Source organism: Dreissena polymorpha, chromosome 4 (assembly GCF_020536995.1).
Source record: "Dreissena polymorpha isolate Duluth1 chromosome 4, UMN_Dpol_1.0, whole genome shotgun sequence".
Classification (NCBI taxonomy): Eukaryota; Metazoa; Mollusca; class Bivalvia; order Myida; family Dreissenidae; genus Dreissena; species Dreissena polymorpha.
This window is the reverse complement of record NC_068358.1, coordinates 128,046,927-128,071,156: the sequence shown is the minus strand read 5'-3', so window position 1 is coordinate 128,071,156 and position 24,230 is coordinate 128,046,927. Positions and strand designations below refer to the sequence as shown.

Below are 24,230 nucleotides of genomic sequence, written 5' to 3'. Positions count from 1 at the left end.
TTTCGGTGAGGTGTTGCTTATCCGATTAATTTCTATAATACGCTTTGAGCTTTGTACATCCCTTCGTTTTATTATAACACATTTATTATATTTTGTTTCTGAATATTTCTTGCAACCCATATCCGTGAATAGCGAACAATTAGGACTATATGGCCCTCCCTGATCATTCGGGTCACGACCTTGTGGACACTCGCAATACGACGTTTCCTCAACATTCCAATCTTGTAAGGCTTTCACATATGAGGTTTGAAACAGGCTTGGGTCATTGGCGTTAAAGCTATAGAGTCATGAAAGTATATATTTCACGTTGGAACATAAGGATATAAATAACAAAACATTCCATTGAGGGAACCAGTATGACTTCATTTCATAAACTCGCCGTTTAATTTGCATTGTAAACAACATAAAAATCTATAATAAAAAAAGCGCTATATACCAGTATGACATAACGACAATTAAGGAATTATAATGTGCGTTTGTGTTTGTGTACTTTGAATAAGGATGACGGCGTTCGTCAATCGATATGTACTTACCAGTAGCTTTTTGTGTAATTCTCAGCGTTGTTAAAATCGTTGTTAGAGTTCCCGTCGTAGGTCCCGCATAACCCGTCAGTAGCATTGAAGTCTCTAGGTGACATGAATATCTCAACATTCATAAACCAACGGTACGTTTCCGACCCTGGATCCATCATAACGTCTATTTTCGTTCCGATTGGTGTAAATATCTGACAAATAAACACAAAGAAAATGTATACATACGTATATTGCTTTTAGAACGTGTTCTAGAAAAAAATTGAAAACTTCAACCTGTTCATAGATTGATGATATAACTTATATAATATTTAATACAATAAACTTCATACATCATTAACATCAAAGTGATTAAGAATGAGGTCACCTCGAAACCGGTTTCACGGACTTCCGAACCTTACACTTATAAAAAATCACAATTGGCACAAATGTAAATATATGAATATAAATGTGATTTGACCATCAAAGATTCACATGGTGACGTTTCTTTTTTTAATAAATGATAAAGACTATAAAGCTTATTATAAATTTTGTATATCAACAACTTAAAATTAAAACCGAGACAAAATCATTCTACCCACGTTAATTGCCCTATTACAGAAGTTAAAATGTAGTCATCCTGTTAAGAGTAACTTCGAAATATGTCATTTTAACATTACTTCCCTTATTTATTATATAAAACCTCGGCTTCTCATATGCAGCAATGCTTATTTGATTAACAGTTGGTATTAAAGAAGAAACAGAGTTATGCTATTTTATTACACATCATGATTTAAAAGTTCTATCAGAGTCGAAAAAACGACATACCTCCCAATGTTTGGCCGTCTTCTCATGGACCCGCAAAGTGTTTGTACCTTCGCATTGTACATAGTATATGAGCCATTTCTTATAACACCCATCAATGGCAAATACGTTTCTTCCAGCCTGAATGCGCACCCCACAAGTACATTTTGCATTGTTGTTGTTACAAGGACCGTATTCTTCTTCTACCTGGTCACAATAAGAGGTCATCATTCCAGCATGTATGAGACGAAAACATTCTTTCATATATAATCGATTGATAATATCATTGGTTTTGCTTTTTGCCTACCTTGATGTTGTACCTCTTATGTCTGTATAGCGTACACATCTCTGTATTTTGATTTTCGAACGTACTGCAAAGTAAAACATTAAATTACTTTAATAAAAAAAATCTGTCTTGACATTTATGTTGATGCCATTTTTACTTAAGATGCAATTACAAGACAACAATCGGATTTACGATTTTCACTTTTTAGCTGTTAACGAGAATTCTCAAAAACTAGATAAGTCAGACACCATGTCCTATTAATTGTTCAAAATTTACTCCCTCGTGTGTAATATTAGTAGTAATAATAATGCGACAATATACCACCCCATAATTTCTTAAGTGACAAAAACAGTAAAAGTACAGTACGATAAATAGGTTAATGAATTGTCAGGTGAATTGTAACAACATTTTGTATTAATATTAAAATACAAAATAATAGCAAGAGTATATGCGCAATATTTTATATCAGTCAAAAATTTTCAGATCTATCTATGTCATACAATATCTTATACCGTATACGCATCATTCGTGTTAAACTTCATTCTGGACCATTAAATGACATGATCGAAGTCCTTAATTTATTACAATGACCAATTGCAAAATAGTGCTACACAGCACCAAAGAACGAACCGCAAAACACATAAACGCAACAAACAAAACACCCCAGTCCTGTACTGTTTGAGTATGAGCTCCACCCCAACCCCTCCCCCGCTTTGCCACGTAGTATTCTTTCTTTTCGGCCATATGCCGAGGTCCGGTACGCATAACGAACACAAATATATAATTTCGTATGAACAGATTTAAATTTGCCTTAAATGCATCACTTTTATTCATTTTACACATCACACACTGCTACTTTTTTATAATTGCCTTTATTTTATATGGACAATCAGATAGCATCGGTACGATTCATAACGGGTCCGACTGTCTCATTACTAACCTCTATTACGTGCAACTTTGCCAATGTCACTATGATGTTTATCCAGTCAGATAATGTTTGAAATGAATATAAGTACACGTGCTGAACATTTAATATTAAAAGTCAATACACTGTATGCTTCACCGGTGTTTTCTTAGTTTTTTTAGAAAATAATCTTTGCTTAAATTACCTTTTAGCAAGGTCAAAATACGGAAGTACAAATTGCGCTAGAGTTGAGTGAATATATCATTCTGAATTTAGCATATAATCATTAAAATAGGTCATAAATGATTTGAACCGGTTTTGAAATTTTGCATTCCCTAAAACATGAACATGTGCGCACTTAATCTGGTTCAAACATATATAAGAGAGCTACGCCGTAAATGTTAAATATTAAGACAAAGTTTGAAAGAATGTGTTGGTTATCTTACAAAAAAGTGTGATACCTCGCATGTACTTACGAACAGGGTATGAACATCATTGCACATGTATCAGAGATGTTCATTTTAATGTTTGAACTCCAACAGTTACATTTGGTCAAGAGTATATAGAATAAAATTTATCCTTTACCGTCCATCAGCTGTTTTCATGTGCGGATCAACTCGGCTATGATATGTTCCTTGTTTGATATTTGATTCAATAAATACCTGAATAAAACAGATGTGAGTGTTATGTATCGTGCTTTCTTTGCGAAGATTCTGCTTATATATTTACCAACTTGTATACACAATTTTACTCCGAAGTATAAAACCATAATGCACATCAAATGGTTATATGATATTATTTACCGTATCACGATGGTATTTATTAACGTTAACCCAAGTAAAGCAGCAAACTCTTACTATAGCACGAGTTCCTATTGTCAACAAACACAGAAAAAACACAAAGGTAAAGGAATACAATTGGCGTCACCACCTTGTACCGATATATGCAACCAAGATATATTCGGATAAGTGTAGATACAATCTAAGGTCAAATCAAGTAGTAATACAACAGTATGCATTATAAAATTATGCATATTTAACTCAGAAACAAGTAACAACGTTACGAACTATTTTAAAACTTAACACTCTCTATAAAGGACACACGTGAAAGGAAATTTAGAGTATCAAACTAAAATCATATGTACTGTTTTACCCCCTAAATATATGCATGAAAACAAGGCATATTCACATGTGTTTGCAAGTTACATTTCATAATACTGGAAAATGCAAATTAGTTTAATTTGATACTACTTACTGTGATAGGCGGAAGTTCGTAGCCTCTCCAAATAGCATGATCGGTTCTCTCTGGTAGCATTAACAGTAACGTAAAGGTTGTCGGATCACTTGTCGACTTCTCTATATTGTAAATGGGCATCGAGTAATTTGTATCTTTCTCCCAACTATTTACAGATCGGTTATCGTACATCTATAGAGAAAAATAAAAAAACAAAGTCATTTTAGGTTTTAACGATTCACCTTTTTTGATATTATCAAGATTAAACAACTGTTATCACACAAGTGATTTTGGTCACAAGGTTTTCCAAAAATAATATAATGAACAATTCCCCGCTCCCTAACAAAATTGTTTTTCGAAAAACCGGAACAAAGGAAAGTGTAGTATACGAAAACCCGTTCGGAGATATTTTTATGAAGATTGGGAAAGAAATGTGAATTTTACAGTGATCGAAAGTATGTTTTTCTTTAATGTGACCTAGTTTTTGACCTCATGTGAGTCGGTATCGAACTCGATCGAGATATCATAAGGACACATGTTTTAACCAAGTGGAATGAGCGTTTGTACATTGGCACTTAAATCTTTCAAAACGTAACTGATAGACGATGGACGAAGGGTTATAGGTAATCAGAAACTATCCCCACTAGTAGCTTGTGCTTAAGTGAGCTCAAAGTAGAAACTATTTCAATGTATTGTTCTTTCAGTCATCCAAAATACTAAGAGGACAACAATGGGACACTCTGGATACACTTTTTTTTGTTCATGGAAATATCAGGGTATGTATACATGCAATTGGATTGGTTCAATTTATGTATACAATTTGACAATGCGATATCCTAAACATCAAAACCAAACGTATAGAGAATTGACATGTCCACAGAGTCAAATGTAGTTCGATTCTTGGAATGTATGTGGGTACATTGAATACTTTCCCATATCATACAGATAATTTTGAAATTATTAAACTTTGAATGTTTGTCGTTTGCCAATAATACATAAAAAAAACTAGTAAAAAATACTAATGTCGGAGTAAGTGCAACTCAGCTACTCAATGTACACAACAGATCGATAATTTAAAGATTTCTTCATATCTGCTCCATTAGCATATGAATGAGTGATTACTCTTATTATATCTGACGAACAATAACAATCCAACCGAATGTGCCATTTTCACTAATTTTCTTCTTTTAATGGGTGGCACTGTATGTTTGTAAAACGTTTTTCTATTTTTTTAATTAAAATGATCCAAGAATAAGCGACTTAAAATGATCCAAGAATAAGCGACTAACATTTTAATTTGCGGTACGTGTTCACGGCTGAAAAATGCATACGTATCAGGAATTCGATCACATACAGTTAGAGAAGGGCATTTCTAGTGTGCTTTGATTTATCTCAACGCAGCTTTTGATAAAAGATAGAGCTATTATATGAAAGAGATATTCATATTCGTTCATTGTACATTCGGTTTTTGAGTGTCTATGTAATCTGTTTGTTATGTTTCTGTCACTAGAAACAGTCGCAAACAAGTCGTTGCAAAAGCATACAAAACATCGCTATATGCCTCGACTCAACTTTTTCAGCATGGCAACTGTTACACACTCCAGCAAATAATCCAGCAGAAAATAATGGTTTATGTTTGTGATCTGTTTTTACTTGGTTTTTTATGTCTTTTGATGTATTGTTTTAAGTTAAAATACCATCCAAATGCTTCAACCCAAAACAAAAAGTGTTGCCTTAACTTAAAGATCTTTTTTTTAAAGTTTACATACTGGATTGATCTTTAACGATCGTTGGTCTGTAAACCATTTCTCAAATGTAAAACACAATTCATGATGTGATGCTAAACGGCAAAACATAACTGAACCCTCTACTAGCTATACCAACTCACCATACTTGAACCCTCTACTAGCTATACCAACTCACCATACTTGTTATGGAATACACTCATGTTCTTCCGTTTGAAACAGTAAAAGACGCGGTACAGTCGTAACATTGAACATCATCCTTCTTAAGACTTTTATATTTTAAGATTTACGCTTTAAATAATAATAAAACAATCTATGTTCGACAAAATAACTATTAATAGTATACAATGCATCGTTTTAAGTATAAATACTTACAGTTATATTGTCAAGTCCACATTTCTGCATAGCAACGCCACTAGAACAACCGATAGGATTTCGCATGTGTACATTTAGAAGACACAAGTTTGATTGGTTGTATTTGCATCCGACGGGAACTGTAAGCTGAAACACTATTGTACCAGATCCGCCTTTTGGGATGTTTATAGTAGGAGTGAGAACCTGCAAAATATATGTCAACATTAAAAAGCAATACTTGTTATAGTCTGAATGTATTCGATATTTGTGAAGTTATACAATTTCTGACATCCTATAGCTCGTTCCAAAACTCATCCTTATCAAACAATAACCATCCGTAATATGTATCAATACGGTACATATCGTATAACCCTGATACTATTGTGACATCTGTGTAATAATGACCTAATAAACTAGTTGACTAGTTTAGTAGATCACGTACTTTCGATATCCAGTCCATCTGTATTATTGCCACGTTTACCACGTTTTTGAATTTGAGTTTTATATAGACATATTTTACTGCATTTGCGAATACCACATCAGCGATACAACGTATTGTATACGAGAATGGTACTGTCAACAGAGGCGTACTTTTAAACAACGGCATGACGTGTACAGATTAATTTAGATGTGTCATGTTACAAATTCGCGCATGCTCTGTTTAAAGATTTACATCGTGTTTTGTTTGATTCAGCAACGCACAATAAGTTATAAATATAGATAATAGAAATGTAATACACCACATATTGGGTTTATACTGTGTCGATACTAAGTGTTTTTAATAATAATTACAAACAAACCGAAGTTTGTAAACAAATTCAACAGTGTCGATACATAACTGACATTTGTGTAATAATTCTACGGTTTAAAGCTTAAATATATTAAACATGTACGGATTTAGCATGGTTATGCGAAAAATTCCAAAAAAATAACATAAATAAAAGATATCCATATTCACTCGTATTAATTTGCACTAGTACGACTGAAAATGTATATTTTTATATAGGTCTAGGTATGAGATGTTTTGTGTTAGATTTAGTAAAAATTCAAGATATGTTACATTAAATTGTAAAATTATTACACAAGTGCTAGTGCGATCTGTTTAAGTAAAATTGCAACGAGTTAAATAGTCTTGAACTCATCATATATATAAGCGCTGCTATAACAATGCGAATGTTTTAACCAACCTTTATTCCAGCAAAATAATATTCACTGTCTTTCTGTGGTGTTCTCTGTCCATTAAGAGCTGCTGATACCTGTACGCCACATCTAATCTAAAATCATATGAGTCGCGTTCTGGGAAAACTGGGCATAATGCATGTGCGTAAAGTGTCGTCCCAGATTAGCCTGTGCAGTCCGCACATGCTAATCAGGGACGACACTTTCCGCCTATACTAGATTTTTGCCAAGAAGGGACTTTCTTTTTAAAAAAAATCTCATAAAAGCGGAAAGTGTCGTCCCTGATTAGCCTGTGCGAACTGCACAGGCTAATCTGGGACGACACTTTACGCACATGCATTTTGCTCAGTTTTCTCAGAACGCGGCTCATATGAGGTGTAGTCTCCGAAATCCAACATCGTTTATATAACGGAGTATTTTTCAAAAACAAACTTAAAACTTGTAGCCATTATCGATATAAAACCTTTCATATAATTTAAATAGTTCAAACTAAATATATTGATGAAAAGAATAAAATAAGTACATTAAAACCCATGATTATTTTGTAGGCATTCAAATCCGATTCTGTTAGACGGAATGTGGCATTTCCTGCAATTGCCTCTCGTGTTATAGTAATAGTATTGTCTTGTATAATTTTCCTGTAAAACAAAATTTATATTGGGTGTAAGACATATTGTTATCGTCGTTGATGTAGTGTATCTAGATTCCTGCGACGAATCGGCTTGATAAAAAGACGGCTTGTACACGCAATTGTTCAACACTCGTTATAACAGCATGATAAAAGAACATTTCGCGGAATTGACTATTAAACGGTTTATACAAGAAATTACAGTTTTAAAATATAATAGGTAGTAAAATAGGTTAATAACGAACATGATTGGCACTATAACATGCGTATATGTGTAACAATGTATATTTTATGTTTGTTACTTCTCAGAAAAACAGAAATGAGTGAAAAATAAAAATGAAAGAATTTTTCTCTGAAACATATAAACAGTTTATTCCAATCACACTCGATTGATTATGAGCTTACCATGTAATCGTGTAGTACCGATTTGGCTCTGTCTTAAAGTTGCAAATAAATACAGAATACGGTGTTGAGCCGTTAAACTCCAATGAAGGTTTTACCGTTATCACCCCTACGTCAACGTCCGTAGGGTATGCTATCAAATCTGTGAATTTATAACATAATATACATTAAAATAAAATTAACGACAGTCTTCGTTGAAAAAAAATACTATCAAACAAACCATTAATACATAATACATTATTATGACTTCACACACATCAACAAGGCAATAGTGTCCATCGGAAATGTGCACGTTAATATATCCAGTAAAAAAGCGGCATTGTTTTATTATTTTACACAACATACACATTTTTTAACTATATAAGTACCTTTTCCTTGTAAATTTGGCGGATCTGAAAGAAAAAGTTCAAGCTTAGAAACGGTACTTTTATCTTACAAAACATATTATGCTTTATTTCAACATTTGTGAAAATTGGAATATCAACATGTCAATTATTAAATAATAAATTTAAAACAGACATACGCATGTACTAGGCTGACTAAATAATTACCAAAGCAATATGCTTCGACTCTGTTTGTCGGTTGAAGGAAGTACTGGATACTAGTACCACATTTGCGGACCTTTATGTCCATGCCTTCTTCACATTTCAAAACTGCAGTACGTTTGCACAGGTTCATACTTTTTTCTGTTCCGTTCTCATTCAAGTTGTCGAGCTCAGTTTGGTTTGCTTCAAATTATAAAAGTATCATATCACCAATTTATCGCACCGCAGAAAATGTTATAAATATTTTACAATTCTAGTAAGGTTATTAAGAAAGTAGTAAAGTGCTTTTATCTTATTTTATTTCGTTTTCCGTTTTGTTTCCTAATTGATTGATGATTGTATTGTTCAAATTATATTATTGACATTAGGAAAGAGTTTCTTGCATGTCTTTATTAGCGTCGCACTGAAGTGCGGCGACTTGTATGTAATACGTTTTTTTTCGCTTATGGGAGGAGAAGTTATTTTACGGATCAATGTATATATTTTTTGGTCAGAATATCTTGCATAGTAGTGATTTTTTGTGTAAATTAGTGTAAATAAGTACTGCATTTGTGCCTATTACATTTACTACAACATTTATTGCCAATAATGCAATGAGGAGCACCATCACAGCACCCCAGTCTCATTACTATCAAGTCCTCCTACAGGTTTTTTTAAGAACCACATATAGAAGGCCGAAGGCCTGACCCGAATCTTGCCAGTGGTATGGACCCTTTGGTATGGACCGTTAACCCCGCTCACTATCCAGCTTTTAAACTTCCGAGTTTACATTTAAACCAACTATTAATAGCATATTAATATCTTAGTTAGAAGGTGATTTTGCAAGCGGTTCCGTAGTGTAGTGGTTACACGCTCGCTTCACATGTGAGAGGACGAAGGTTCGAGCCCCAGTAGAATCAAATTATTTTATTTGTGTTCTATGTTAACTTTTTGTTTTGATGTAGAAATTTTAGTGTAAATAAATATGCTGTTTTATTGTAACCATTTTTTGTTCTTATTATGCCCATGAAATATATGTGTGAGAGGGTCGGGGGGGGGGGGGGGGGGGGGGTTACAGTGTTTTCATATCAATGAGTACTCAACCCCTATCGTAAATGAGCAACGTAAGAATAAGTTCAGAATCATCTCCCCTTGACGTTGAGAACAATATGAAATTACGCTTACAAGATGAAGCAGATTTTTTAAAACCTACACAGTTCTGTTCCATTAATGAAAACTGCACAAGGATGCCAGTAAAACAAGGAAACCAATGTAAATAAAATGAACTATGAAATATTTGGGGGTTACAACATAAAATCATAGATAATTGTTATTTGGGGGTTATAACACAAATTCATAGATAATGGTTATTTGGGGGTTATAACACAAAATCATAGATAATGGTTATACCACCAGTATCTTTTTCTATTTTGTTTAAAATAATCGGCCAAAATATTAATATTTACAGTAGAAAAAAAATCGTTCCATGTAACTTCATTGAGTGCCTTTTACACTGAAATTCCCGACGCCCTTTGATGCTCTGCATCAATACTTATCTTGTTTGTATAGCTGTATGACAAAAAATCTGTAAAGTTATGAATGTATAAATAATACACGTAATATACATACCCTTCAGGTAAATGGGTTCATGTGTGCCACAGGCGTTCTCGTCGGGCATATAATCTGACCCAGGCATGTGATATTGAGCTCCATTGACGGTTACGCTGTACCAACCAGACGAGATATAAAAGTCGTGTATGAGTGTGAGTGAGTTTGCGTCCACTAAGTCCGCCCTAGATCTACCAATCATGTTAGGGAGTGTTATAAGAAAAGGTGTCAAATTTCAAACACCTGAAAACAGATCTTTTGTTTGAGACAAATAAATCACTTTAGGTAAATTATCGATTTTACACAATTACGTCAGCCAATAATTTATTAATATAATTCAATAAAGATCACGGAAAAGCAAAAGATTCATTACAGAAGTCGTCAATGGTCCGTAGAAATATACATCATTCATGACACTGAATACTTGAGAAAATCGGTTTTAGTTACCCATTAATGAGTTTACTTTTCCCCGATCCTTCTTTTACCTTTGATTTATCTTTATGTATAGCTTAATTTTTACCTATTCATTAGATGATCTGTAAAACATATTGTGTGCATCAAATGTACTGACAGATAAATTGTATAAGTTAGAAGTGTAGATACATATAAAGTATAAATAAAAATGTCATTACAATATACATGACAATACATAAGACAATAATTGGTGTGTTTGAAGTTTTAATACGAATAATACACACATGATTGTCACTGCGTTTGTGTAGTGTAGTATCGCTTGATGAAGTATCTGGATCTGGTGATTTACTGATTATCTTAAAGGTATTCTGGGTAAATGTTATACATAAGCTACTAACCCGGTGTAAAACAGCATACATTCAACTGTTTTCCAGTCCTTACGAACAACTGTCAACATCGTTTTTATGCTTCGCCTTATTAACAAGACAGTATTCAACGTCATTTTGCTCTAGTTCAAGGGGATTTTACCATTTATTTCATGATCAAATATTAGGCGTTCTTTTAAGTGTTTTATTGTTTTAAAAATAACCTCATGTAAAAGACCGCTTTATCAAAACAACTGGTATCAAGGTTCTACAAAAACTTGTTAAATACATTATCCAAATACCGAACCTTTTGTTTCAGAAACAATGCCCAAATCATTTTTATGAATTCGTACTGAAATGAATGTTATCTCACAATCTAACAGCGCTTACGTCAAAATCTGGTATTGATCCAACTAAGTGTTATTATACTAAACTTTACTACAGGCAGAGACTATGAAGTATAAAGAAGCGCAAAGGAACGTTAATTAAGTCTAAATTAAAAGACATTATTTTGCCAACGTTAAAGCTACTGCGTCACAGATGTTGAGGTGAAGATAGATTAGGATAACCACTTAATTGCTATACGAGGAAAACGATAATCATCCAAGGCAGTCAAATTAGCACGGTTCAATGTCTACTAATTATACAAATACAATTGAAAAGACTTTGGGCCAAACCCCTTCTGAACGGTACATCTGTAATTGATTATTTGTTGGCAAACGAATACAGTTTTTCTAGTATATCTGATTTTACCGTCCATGATTTTAACGAATTTAGTGATCACGCCCCGTTACATTTTTCATTATTATGTAACAATGTCTCAGCTGAGTACAAGTCTCACACTGATGTCAAGTATAAATGGGACGATGTGTTACGAGGTCAATTTCGCTCAGGTATTATTTCTATGTTACCTGTATTCAATTCTATTGTACAGCATGTAGATTATTCAAGTAGAACGGCAATCAATGATGTTTTGAATAGATTTACTGAAACCATTCGCAGTGTTGTGGACCCGTTATTTAGTAAAACATACGTTTATAACACTAACCCTAGTTTTAATGTAAATAGCTGTATTAAGAATGCAGACTGGTTTGATAACGAGTGCGATACTGCACGAAATGTGTACCACGACGCTCTACGTATTTTTAACTCAAGTAAAACTGATATAAATAGAGAACTTTTATGTACCTGTAAGAGGATTTATAAGGACTTAATTCGAAAGAAGAAAGCATGTTGTTATAGGCAAAAAATGATTGAGATTGAAAATTTAAGAAAACACAAACCAAGGGACTTTTGGCGTTTTTTCAAATCTAAAAATAGAGTTATTAAAAATAAAATATCTTTAGAAGAATTTACAAAGTTTTTTGAAAACCTAAGTAGTAATATATCAGATGTTTGTAATATTGAAGCAGAGGATTTCTGCTTAAATAATGATTTTAACTTAGAAAATTCTTCATTTCCTGAACTTGACTTGCCTATATCTGTTGAGGAAGTTCGTAATGCGATTAAACATTTAAAACGTAATAAATCATCGGGTAGTGATTGTATGTTGAATGAATATTTTCTTGAATGTAGTGATATTTTATCTGCCCATTTATGCGATGTGTTTAACGGTATTTTTGTATCGGGCTTTTTCCCAGATAAATGGACAGAAGGGGTTATAATCCCTTTGCATAAAAAAGGTTCAGTTAATGATGTAAATAACTATAGAGGGATTACCTTAGTTAGCTGTTTCTCAAAATTATTTACCACGATTTTAAATAAACGCATTGAAACTTTTTGCAATGAAAACACTATTATTTCGGATGCGCAGTTCGGATTTAGAAAAGGTTATTCAACTGTTGATGCTATTTTTATTCTGATGTCAATTGTTCAAAATTATTTGAATGAAAATAAACGTTTGTATGTTATTTACGTCGATATGTTAAAATGTTTTGATTGTATTTACCGCAATGCATTATGGTTGAAAATGTTTAAGTCTGGTATACAAGGTAAATTGCTTAGAATAGTGAAGGATATGTATGCGAATGTTAAGTCACGTGTTAAATCATGTTCATCTTATTCAGATTATTTTAGCTATGCGGTTGGACTGAGGCAAGGGGAGGTAATGTCGCCGATCTTGTTTTCTTTATTTGTCGAAGATCTTGAACTTTACTTACAAGATAGCATTAACTCTGGTTTGAGTATAGATGATATTGTGTTGATTTTATTACTTTTTGCCGATGACATGGCTATTTTAGGCAAGTCACCTGCTGAGGTCCAATCACATTTAGATAAATTGTATGTATACTGCAATGCTTGGGGGCTAAATGTTAACACTGCAAAAACTAAAATAATGGTTTTTCGGAAAAGAGGGGGATTAAAAGAAAATGAAAAATGGTCATACAATGGTAATTATATCGAAGTTGTTGATAACTTTAACTATTTAGGCACGGTGTTGAATTATACTGGAAGTTTTAAATAAAACCAAGAACATTTGGTTGGTAAAGCCCTTAAAGCATTGAATACATTATTGTTTAAATGCAATGAATTTGACATAAAACCGAAAATATTTTGCCAGTTATTTGACTCTTTTGTGGGTTCTATATTAAATTATGCCTCAGAAGTGTGGGGTTTCACGAAGTCAGATGATATAGAACGTATACATTTAAAATTTTGCAAACGCTTGCTGCAGGTGAAAATAAATACATGTAATGTTGCTGTTTATGGAGAACTAGGTAGATATCCATTGTATATAAACAGATTTGTTAAAATTATTAAATATTGGTTTAAAATTTTGAGAAATGAAAATATCATAATGCAAAATGTGTACAAACAAGCCTTGAACGATTGTAATAAAGGTTATACGAACTGGGTCTCAAATGTCAAGAGCATGTTAAATAATTTTGGATTTGGTTATGTATTTGAAAATCCAAACGTTGTTCAAGTTAATAGTTTTATTAGCGAGTTTAAATGTAGACTTGTTGATAATTTTAAACAAGAGTGGTACGGTAAAATGAATAATAGTACTGTATTAGATATGTATAAAGTTTTTAAAAGCTGTTTGGAATATGAAACATATTTAGACTTACTTCCTAGACGTCTGCGATTATTTTTTGTAAGACTAAGAGTCTCTGCACATCCTTTGAGAATTCAAACTGGCAGATACGCCCAAAATAACATACCACGTCATGAACGTTATTGTTTATGTTGCAATGACTTGGATTTAGAAGATGAGTACCATTTTATTTGTATATGCCGCTGTTATTCTGATTTAAGGAAAAAATTTATAAGCCGTATTTATTATGAAAACCCATCTGTATATAAATTCCACAAGTTATTACTTTCATGTGACAAATCAGTAATTTACAATGTATGTAAATATATAAAGAAGCGCTTGTTATAAGAAATACGATTCTGAATAATACTGTTCCATAAGTTTCATTACCGCTTTGATAGTTGATTTGTATTTGTATTCCTAAATGTATATTTATGTTATGTAATGTTTATTTGTTATACCTAGTTACGTGACAGAAAATAATATGTAAACTTAAGTATGAAGACGATGTACTTGTGTATAAGTCTGAATAAACTGTCTGTCTGTCTGTCTGTCTGTCTGAAAATGGGCTGTAACTTGTAATTGTTATACTGGCGATTATTCCAAATAGCATTGCTAATATTTATAAAAACGAAATGGGGTATTATTATTATTATTATTATTATTAGTAGGATATGATTATTAGGATTATTATTATGTATTATTAGTATTATTATAATCATCATCATTAATATTATTATCATTAATAATATTAATATTATTATCATTATCATCATCATCATCATCATCATCATCATCATCATCATCATCATCATCATCATCATCATCATCATAATCATCATCATCATCATCATCATCATCATCATCATCATCATCATCATCATCATCATCATCATCATCATCATCATCATCATCATCATCATCAACAACAACATTATTATTATTATTATTATTATTATTATTATTATTATTACTATTATTATTATTATTATTATTATTATTATTATTATTATTATTATTATTATTATTATTATTATTATTATTATTATGAGGTGCAAAGACTACTAGTTCTTTAATGTCCCTTCATAATTTCTTTTCTCATTAGTAGTTTAATTTCAGATCAGGATACACCAAAAATAATTGTATATCAAGAGGATTGCACGTGTTCTTAGTGGAAACTATATTTATACTACGTGTCATAGTACGGGGATATCAGTTCATCAAAATCGCCCATGAGCTCTATATACCATACATAACAAACAAAAGAACATTCGTATTTTTGAATTGCAGCCAAACTACTATTGATCTATCGGTAACAAGATCCAAGTATTATTTCAAGTCAACAGACGCGTATTATGTTGAAAAAAAATGTTTGAAAACAAACCAGACTGGTTTATTCATATTTAACTAAAATATGTGTTTTGCATTTAGCAGTTCAATACATTATATTTATTCATTATAATATTCTTAGTGTGAAGACATTATAATGCTTTGGATAACAATTTTAATTTCAGTTATAGGTAATTTAATCTTTTAATACGTATATGAATGAAGTGCAAATATAAAACTTTATGTAACTTTTCATTCGTATATGTAGATACATATTAAATATATACATGTTCAAACTGTGTTAACATTTAATTATGTACTTTTTATAAACATTTATAATTATATTATAGCTCCCAATAACTAATTGTGCTGCATGGAACACTGGACTGACAATACCAGTGACAATTAACGCACGTTTTTGCTATTTTTTATAGTTTTCGTATAGTTTCAGCGGTACACAGTGCACTTTGCCCGAACACAGAAGGTAATTATAGTTTATTTTAACGCGTTTTCAAATGGGATTATGAACCTTATATGAAAATAATAAATGTATAGTTTCTACGGTGTTTTTAGATATATTAACCATTATATCAGTGTTCTATTATGTGTCAAATCGGTATACATAATTACATATAGATACATGTGAATACTAGTGATTAGATCAACAAATGACGAATGTGTCTTTAACCATGTTTTCTGCTTATAAATACATTATGACCGTTCATTTTATTAAGAGTGACATATGTTTAACAATCTGCCCAGTGAATATTATAGTATTAAGTAACTACATTGAAAACTTATAAGAAAACCGACTTAAATACATGCATTACTCTTAAGCAACATAATCCCGCCCGGACGTATGGCCACTCGGACAATCTTCTGATTTGTCACCTTGCATACTGGCCTCCTAGAAAGTGCATATAATATAAATTTATTATTTAGGTCTTGATACACATATCATTATTCATACACTTGTTGTTGTTGTTGTTTTTTTCAAAATATTGTCATATATAATATGACTGATTAAATATATGTCGGCGCGGTAATGGCTAAATAAATAAAACAAGCTAACCATCTTATACAAACTTTGAAAACATAATACATGGTACGAGGAATTTCTTCAGATCCATGTTACCGCTACAATGGTCTCATTGAGATACCGGACATGGACACACGTCACCCGAGCATAAAGATTGGAACAGTGGCATACTCACAAGATGTTTACAAACTGAGGTTCGGGCTGTGGTACATCTCGGACTTTCCGTTGACCTCAGCGGCTGTGGAAAACGGCCATTGTGGAACAAAGTTTCCCATTTGGGTTAATGGTGGGTTGTGTTATGTACATACAAACACTGTCACGGCGCCTTGAGCTATATAACACGTCATCGTATGTGAGTTTTAACTTCATATAATATATTTCTAATCCACGTGGTGATCTATCTGCAACATTTTCAGTATTTGATACATTATATAGGATCCACACCAACCCCAGGCGAGGGTTATGTCAACCTCACTGCATGTGTGAAAGACTACAACGACACATGCGCGGACACCGTCACCGTGCTCGCCAAGAACTGTGGTTATTACTACGTCTACTGCTTTTGGAACCTGCCGTACGCTGACCAGAGATTCTGTTTCGGTAAGGTCGTAGAATATCGAGCACATTTGCATGTTAAATGCCCCTATCGGAAATAAAAATAAATGAACAATATTGCAGTAACCGTATGCCTGGAATGTTTGTGTTTTTTCAATACACGGACCAATAACTAGCTAATCGCTTTGGTCAATCAATATCATAGGCAATACATTGAATGAGGTAAATAATATTATTTTAGTACACATGTATTACACATACACGATTTAGTTGTAACGTAAACATTGTAGCCCAAGGAAACGTGTTTATAGTCATACACAACGTTTCCCAACAATAGAGGACCATCAATTAAAATTCTCAAATATATTTCTCTTCAAATATCTGCTTTCAGATGTTGACCTGAGTAAAGTAACAACGACAACAAAAACGACTACAACCGCTACGACAACAACAACCAAACAAACTGCTACAAAAGCAAAAACAGCGGAATATTATTACCATGATCCTTCGAAGCAATCCGGAGGTAAAGTTCTTCAATTCGTACATACCGGTATCAACGTTTTGCTAATTTGTAAATGGATTGTTTTCTTTGTACATGCGTTATACCTGGACTATTTTATATTGTATTATATTTACTTCGTATTCATTTTATAACAAATATGCTGAGCGCAGTTCATAAATATAATGTTTATGTCAGCATTACTTTAACATTTTAGATTCCAAGTGTGACTGTTCCAAAAGTGAAGGGGTAGCTATAGGCTTGGGAGTGACCTTGGCATTGACATTTTTCATTTTCGTCATTATCTGCGCTTGTAGATACACTCCTAAAAAGTAAGTATGCACTATTAATAAACATTTTATTTAATGTATGCAGTTAGCTTTGAATTATATTCTGCGGACAAGAAGATTGTAATTGCAATTTAATTTCAAGCTATCTTCATTAAACACAAGTAAAGCAATGTCAGTGTATGTGCATTAACATTTACAGTAGACGTCTCAATATGGATTTACCTGCATATGAATTCTACTATATTTATTGTTTATAATAGTCTCAATTACATACAATACAACAATACAAACATTCAATTATATATATATATATACAATAGACCATTGTATGTTACCTTTCTAAATTAGAAATATCAGAGACTTTTGCATGTCTAATCATGTAAACCCATATGTATACATGTATACAATTACCAGAGTTCCAATTCTGTACAAATCAGTTCTATATTACATTATAAACCTAATAGGCTGTTGCTAATCCTTTTTTAAAACATTGTTTAAATAATTGATTAAAAATATTTAATTCAAATACGAGCACTATTGTGCAATTAAGAAATTGTTTAGAAAATCGAGTATCACCCCGATCAGATCGTAGATGACCTGATTAGCGACAACTTCTTAGAAGCCTCTAAAATACAGAATTGCTACTTAAAAGTAACAAAAAACATTATTTACAAGTATATAAAAGACGACGTTTTAAAATATCATAACAGGTTTTGGTACAACTTCTATTCATTCATGGGCTTGTGAAGAAAAAAACTAATTGATCGTTTAATGACATAGATAGATAGTTAGGATATACACTTACAGCTTTGTCAAATAATATATGTCTTAAGTCATGATATAAATAACAATCAGGGAGAGCATGGCTCTCATCCCCAACATTATCGCAAAAGGGGCACTTCCGGTCTAGTACGTCCATCCGCTCGTATCGCCCGGTTTCTATTCGCAGAGGCGCTACACCACAACGGAATTTACTAAATGCAGCCCGATGATACGGAGACATTATAAGCTGACAATAAGATTCCGTACTTATATCTTCCTTAAATAGGCGATAAGTACGCAACTTATTTCTGCCTCGGCCTGACACTATTTAGAGATTGATACCAGTCTTAAATTTAAAATAAAACATTTATTATTCCATTCAATAAGGCATGTTTCGGTAAAGCCGACTCGATATGTATGTATTGTTGTAATCCATTTGTATTAAACATATCACCGACAATATAATACCGATTTCTACAAGACCTTTCAGCTTAAGACTTTGCCCAGAGTGCAACACGCTTATTTATTTTAAAATCATGCATTGTTGATAGACATGCCCAAAACAAACAAAAAATGGATTTCCATTGCCTATTTTCCGGAGGCACCCATGCCATTTCACCCGAGACTGCAATGTTGGGAGTATATCTTCCGACGCCCAAAAAGAACCTCATAGCTCGATATTAAACGGCATTGAGTTGAGCGCTCTATAACCAGGTTTTAACCCCCAATGCTTTTCATTGACCGTTCCTATGCGGTGACCCCAGCTTTATTCATATTTTGTGTTTATGTTGGTTTGTATTGTGCTGTATTGTGCTGTTTTGTACTGTTTGGGCAATCGGTCACTTGCCTTAAATAAAGGACCAACTAATTGTTTTTAATGAAAATTCAATACTGCTCCAGCAGCTGGAGTTTCACTTCTTTATATTGATACACGAATAAAAACGGTAGCACCAAATGACAGCTCCATAACTTATAATAGGCCAAACAGAACTATCGTATAGGTGTGTATCAAATTAAATGGAAGTCAACCAACTGATTTGCATTTTGCAATCAACATACCAAGCACACGGCTTGCACTGTGAGCTATAACCTTTGTCGTTATAACATAATCCAAATGTTCATGAAGAACTAAACCTATATACAGATATCGATCAACAGTCATAAGTACATCTTTTCCACATGTAAATTGTATTTTAGTTTTACAAACATATTTAGGTCGAAAGTGCACAATTTTAATTGAGTTACAATTTAAGTACATATCATTAATGTTACACCAGTCATTCAATGCATTTAACAAAAGCTTTGAATCATGTCCATTCTCTGCTATCAACACAATAAAATCCGCATACAGTAGAATGCAAAGTTTTTCATTCCAATACTCTACACCTATATTGAAATTTTTGAAATATAGAGCAAGATCATCGATATTCATGTTAAATAACAGAGGAGATATTATACATACCTGTCTTAAACCATATTTAACAGGAAACCATTCAGTGTTAAACATATAAGCTCTAACAGAAGAATATACAGATGTATATAAGGACTGTACAGCAGTTAACATTTTTCCTTTTACACCAATATTAAACATTTTCTTCCAGAGCATATCACGATTTATGTAATCATAAGCTTTTTTTAAAATCGATAAAACTACAAAAAGTAGATTGTCTTTTCTTCTTTCTAGAATCAATTATACTTTTTGATGTAGAAACATGCAAAAAAAGAATTATTTTTCTTCGAAACCCATTTTGCTCATCAATAATAATATTATTATCTTCGACCCACTTTCTTAATTTTTCGTTTAAAATAGAACAATACAGTTTATAAACAGAACAAGACAAAGATATAACTCCATATGATGAAGGGTCTCCAGAGTCCAAAGAAGATGACTTTTGAATAGGGTTAATTACGCCTGACTAAAGCAAATATTATACAGAGGGTGTAAAAAACATAACCGATGTATCATTTTGCAAGGCTTCTGCAGGAATTTCATCTATACTATACTATGTGTGTATCAAGTAATTGAGTAATAACATGATCGCATGTGCAAGGGTTTTTTCTTCAGTAGCATAGCATACTGTTTATAATATTTCAGAAACATTGTGTGCGGAGATGTTTCTTCCCCCAAGTATATGTAAGCTTTTATTTCTTATATTTTTTCGTTTTATAATTTATATATAAAAGCAAATGAAGTAAGAAGTCCTACTAAAATAACTGAAAACAATTGTTTAAAATAACATTTGTTGGATCGGGATTTGAACCAGGGCCTCAAACGTTTTAACGATTTGATTATCAAAAACGCACGTATATTTTTAAACAATTTTCTAAGTCGGATTTTTATGTCTCAGCTCGGCACCATTCACTGCGAATGAAACATTGAAAGGTTTTATTTACCCCACATTCCGAAGGTATTTTAATGTGTTACCTTATAAGCATTCTGAAATGTAACACGCCTCTTTTTTTACCAAAAAATACACTTTCGTAAATACAAATTACTTCAAATTAAAATATACATGCGTTTTGTTTGGTGTTGTTGTTGTTTTGTTTCTTTGAATAACATGCAAGTGTATTTCAATTTTGAGAAAGGCAAAATAATGAAACATAACAATAGCATACCATGTGATCTTATTCTGATTCAAAAAAATGTAATAGGAGATTTCTTTCCTTTCGAATAACGTGCATAGTTTTATCAGATATATATATAAAGAATCTCATAGTGATATCAGAAGTAGATCTGCAAACACTCATTCGGATTCATCAAATTCAATAAAAGTGATTCTTTGTTCTTAGGCTTCCGAAGTTGGTTTTGTTATGTCAAAGATAAAATTATTAAATAAGTATACCTAAACTGTAGATTTCGTATGTCCCCTGAAATAATCAGTGTTTTGCCTGTAAGAAGATGAAGCTGGACAATTTTCATCAATAAATGTATTTATAACATTCTAATGCAAAGTCAAGCTGTTCTTTTCTAAAATGCGTTTTTTGCAGAATTATGTATGTGAAGTTTCCATAAAGAATGTGTATTAGCACTTTGGAATGTACTCTTGATCTTCTTTTGGTCAAGCTGAAATTCTAATCAGGTCGTTTCCAGGTACATTTAGTTTACATTGACAAATCTCGCTGAAACTATACATATAGCAAACTAACATGTAGGCCTAGCTTTGGATAGTATTTGGGGATAATAGGATCAATTCAAAGTAATTGTTAATTAAAATAGAAAAAGGTTTTTCGCCAAAAAACTCCAGTTTGGATTGAGGTATTTCACTGAAAAATGTGTACACACAGGGATAACACGGGGTTTCATTTGAGCCAAATCGGTAAAAGGTCAATGACGAAGAATTTTAAAAATCGTTCGTCCGCGATTCGCATATAAATTATTGTAAATTAAAAGCTGTTTATAATGTTCTTAGCGATTTAACATAAGACTTTCCAAGCATGTATTGTGTATAATTATATTTTATCAGTAAAATTGAATGAAAAATAAGTTTGTTTCTCAAAACAAAACTGTTTTTTGCGGTTAGGACACAGGGGATACGGTAAATCGTGCTTGTGTTTTATGATAAGCTTAAATTTGTTGATTAACTCTAGTTGAGAAGCTAAAACTAAATGAGATGTTTTAAGCTTTACCTTTCATTTATCAGTCCCGGCTAGGAGTTGAGTGGACTATCTGTATTGTAAAATAAATTCATACAAAAATACGGGTTTCCCGTTGAAAATAACATGTTGCAAATTTATTTGTTTAATGACAATCCTGACAGGAATTCCAAGATTTGTCAACAGATATCATGTTTGTATACAGATCAGATCCGATGCCCGTTCGTCGATAAGCCGAGACTGCGCATTTGTTTTATTTATGTCATGTGGGACTATACTCTCTATCGATAAGCTTCAGAAAACCATACGACACATACTTCAACGCAATTGTCGTAATAACACAATGTCTAGTGTGCGTTCATTCTCTTCAGGATGCAGAGTGTACTTGTTTCAAACGTCCCTCATGCTTTTGTAGACAGCAAGAACATCCCGCCAGTTGGAACAGCAATGCAGAATACCACACAACCTGATACTGTTTAATGGCATGTTTTGGATACTGTGATTGTTTTATGACTTTAACATTACTGAAAATATGAGGACTTTAGTTTGCATTGCTTAAAATATTGCTTATTTGCTACTTTGATAATTACTGCTTATTTCGTTTATGGTAGTTATCGATGTCATTTATTTATGGAAAGTAACAAACTGCAAATTAGTCCGACACAGCACAATATCATAAGACACAGTGCAAAGTCTTGCAATAATTAAACATGAATACATCTGGAATAACCGCCTTTGAACTGTTATAGCAAAGAATGGGGGGGGGGGCAACCACTTGTATGGTTATCCAAACCTCACACTCAGCCTTGGGCTATTCACACAGATGTCCAAATTTACACAATGCTCAACGCAAAAAGGGAAAACAAAAAAGGATATGCATAATCCTGAATCGCCACCCTAGAACGGTTTAAGAAAATACAATTGGTCCGTAAAGGCTTATAACGTACTACACTTTCCGCCTAAACTAGATTTTCGTTTAGAAGGACTTCCATAAAATCGGAAAATATCATTGGACTCACATGCATTAAGGCAGTTTTTAACAAAGCGATGCTTCGTTGAGGTTTGATGAAATAAAGCAGAAGTGGCAACTACGTATTATATTAATTAGATAAAAAAAAGTGTAAGAGACAATCATCATATAGTTCCATTTAAACAATTTTCAAATACTTAAGCCATAATTGTGTTATTAGCTCATCTATTTTTTGTAAAAAAAACTATGAGCTATTGTCATCACCTTGGCGTCGGCGTCGGCCTCGGCGTCCGGTTAAGTTTTGCGTTTAGGTCCACTTTTCTCAGAAAGTATCAATGCTATTGCATTCAAACTTGGTACACTTACTTCCTATCATTAGGGGACTGGGCAGGCAAAGGTAGATAACTCTGGCGTGCATTTTGACAGAATTATGTGCCCTTTTTATACTTAGAAAATTGAAAATTTTGGTAAAGTTTTGTGTTTAGGTCCATTTTATTCCTTAAGTATCAAAGCTATTGCTTTCATACTTGCAACACTTATTAACTATCATAAGGGGACTGTGCAGGCAAAGTTATGTAACTCTGACTAGCATTTTGACGGAATTATGTGCCCTTTTTATACTTAGAAAATTGAAAATTTGGTTAAGTTTTGTGTTTAGGTCCACTTTATTCCAACAGTATCAAAGCTATTGCTTTCATACTTGCAACACTTATTAACTATCATAAGGGGACTGTGCAGGCAAAGTGATGTTACTCTGACTGGCATTTGGACGGAATTATGGGCCCTTTATACTTAGAAAATTGAAAATTTGGTTAAGTTTTGTGTTTTGGTCCACTGTACCCATAAAGTATCATAGATATTGCTTTCATACTTGGAACACTCGCAAACTATCATAAGGGGACAGTAAAAGGACAAGTTGCATAACTCTGGTTGTCATTTTTACAGTATTATGGCCCTTTTTTGACTTAGTAACTTTGAATATATGGTTTAGTTTTGTGTTTCGATCCACTTTACTTCTAAAGTATCGAGGCTATTGCTTTCAAACTTCAAATACTTTCATGCTATCATGAGGTTACTGTACCTGGCAAGTTGAATTTTACCTTGACCTTTGAATGACCTTGACTTTCAAGGTCAAATTATTAAATTTTGCTAAAATTGCCATAACTTCTTTATTTATGATTAGATTTGATTGATACTTTG

The 24,230-nt window shown here is 32.8% G+C and overlaps 1 protein-coding gene across 1 annotated transcript; it reads left to right on the top strand.

Moving 5' to 3' along the window:
* Nucleotides 1-16,423: 16,423 nt before the first annotated feature.
* LOC127878774 (uncharacterized) lies at nt 16,424-22,955 on the top strand. Its single transcript, XM_052425303.1, has 6 exons — nt 16,424-16,646; nt 16,796-16,960; nt 17,307-17,438; nt 17,632-17,746; nt 20,562-20,600; nt 22,476-22,955. Exons 1-6 carry the CDS (start codon nt 16,424-16,426, stop codon nt 22,528-22,530), a joined length of 729 nt encoding a protein of 242 aa, XP_052281263.1. The 3' UTR covers nt 22,531-22,955.
* The last annotated feature ends 1,275 nt before the right edge of the window (nt 22,956-24,230 follow it).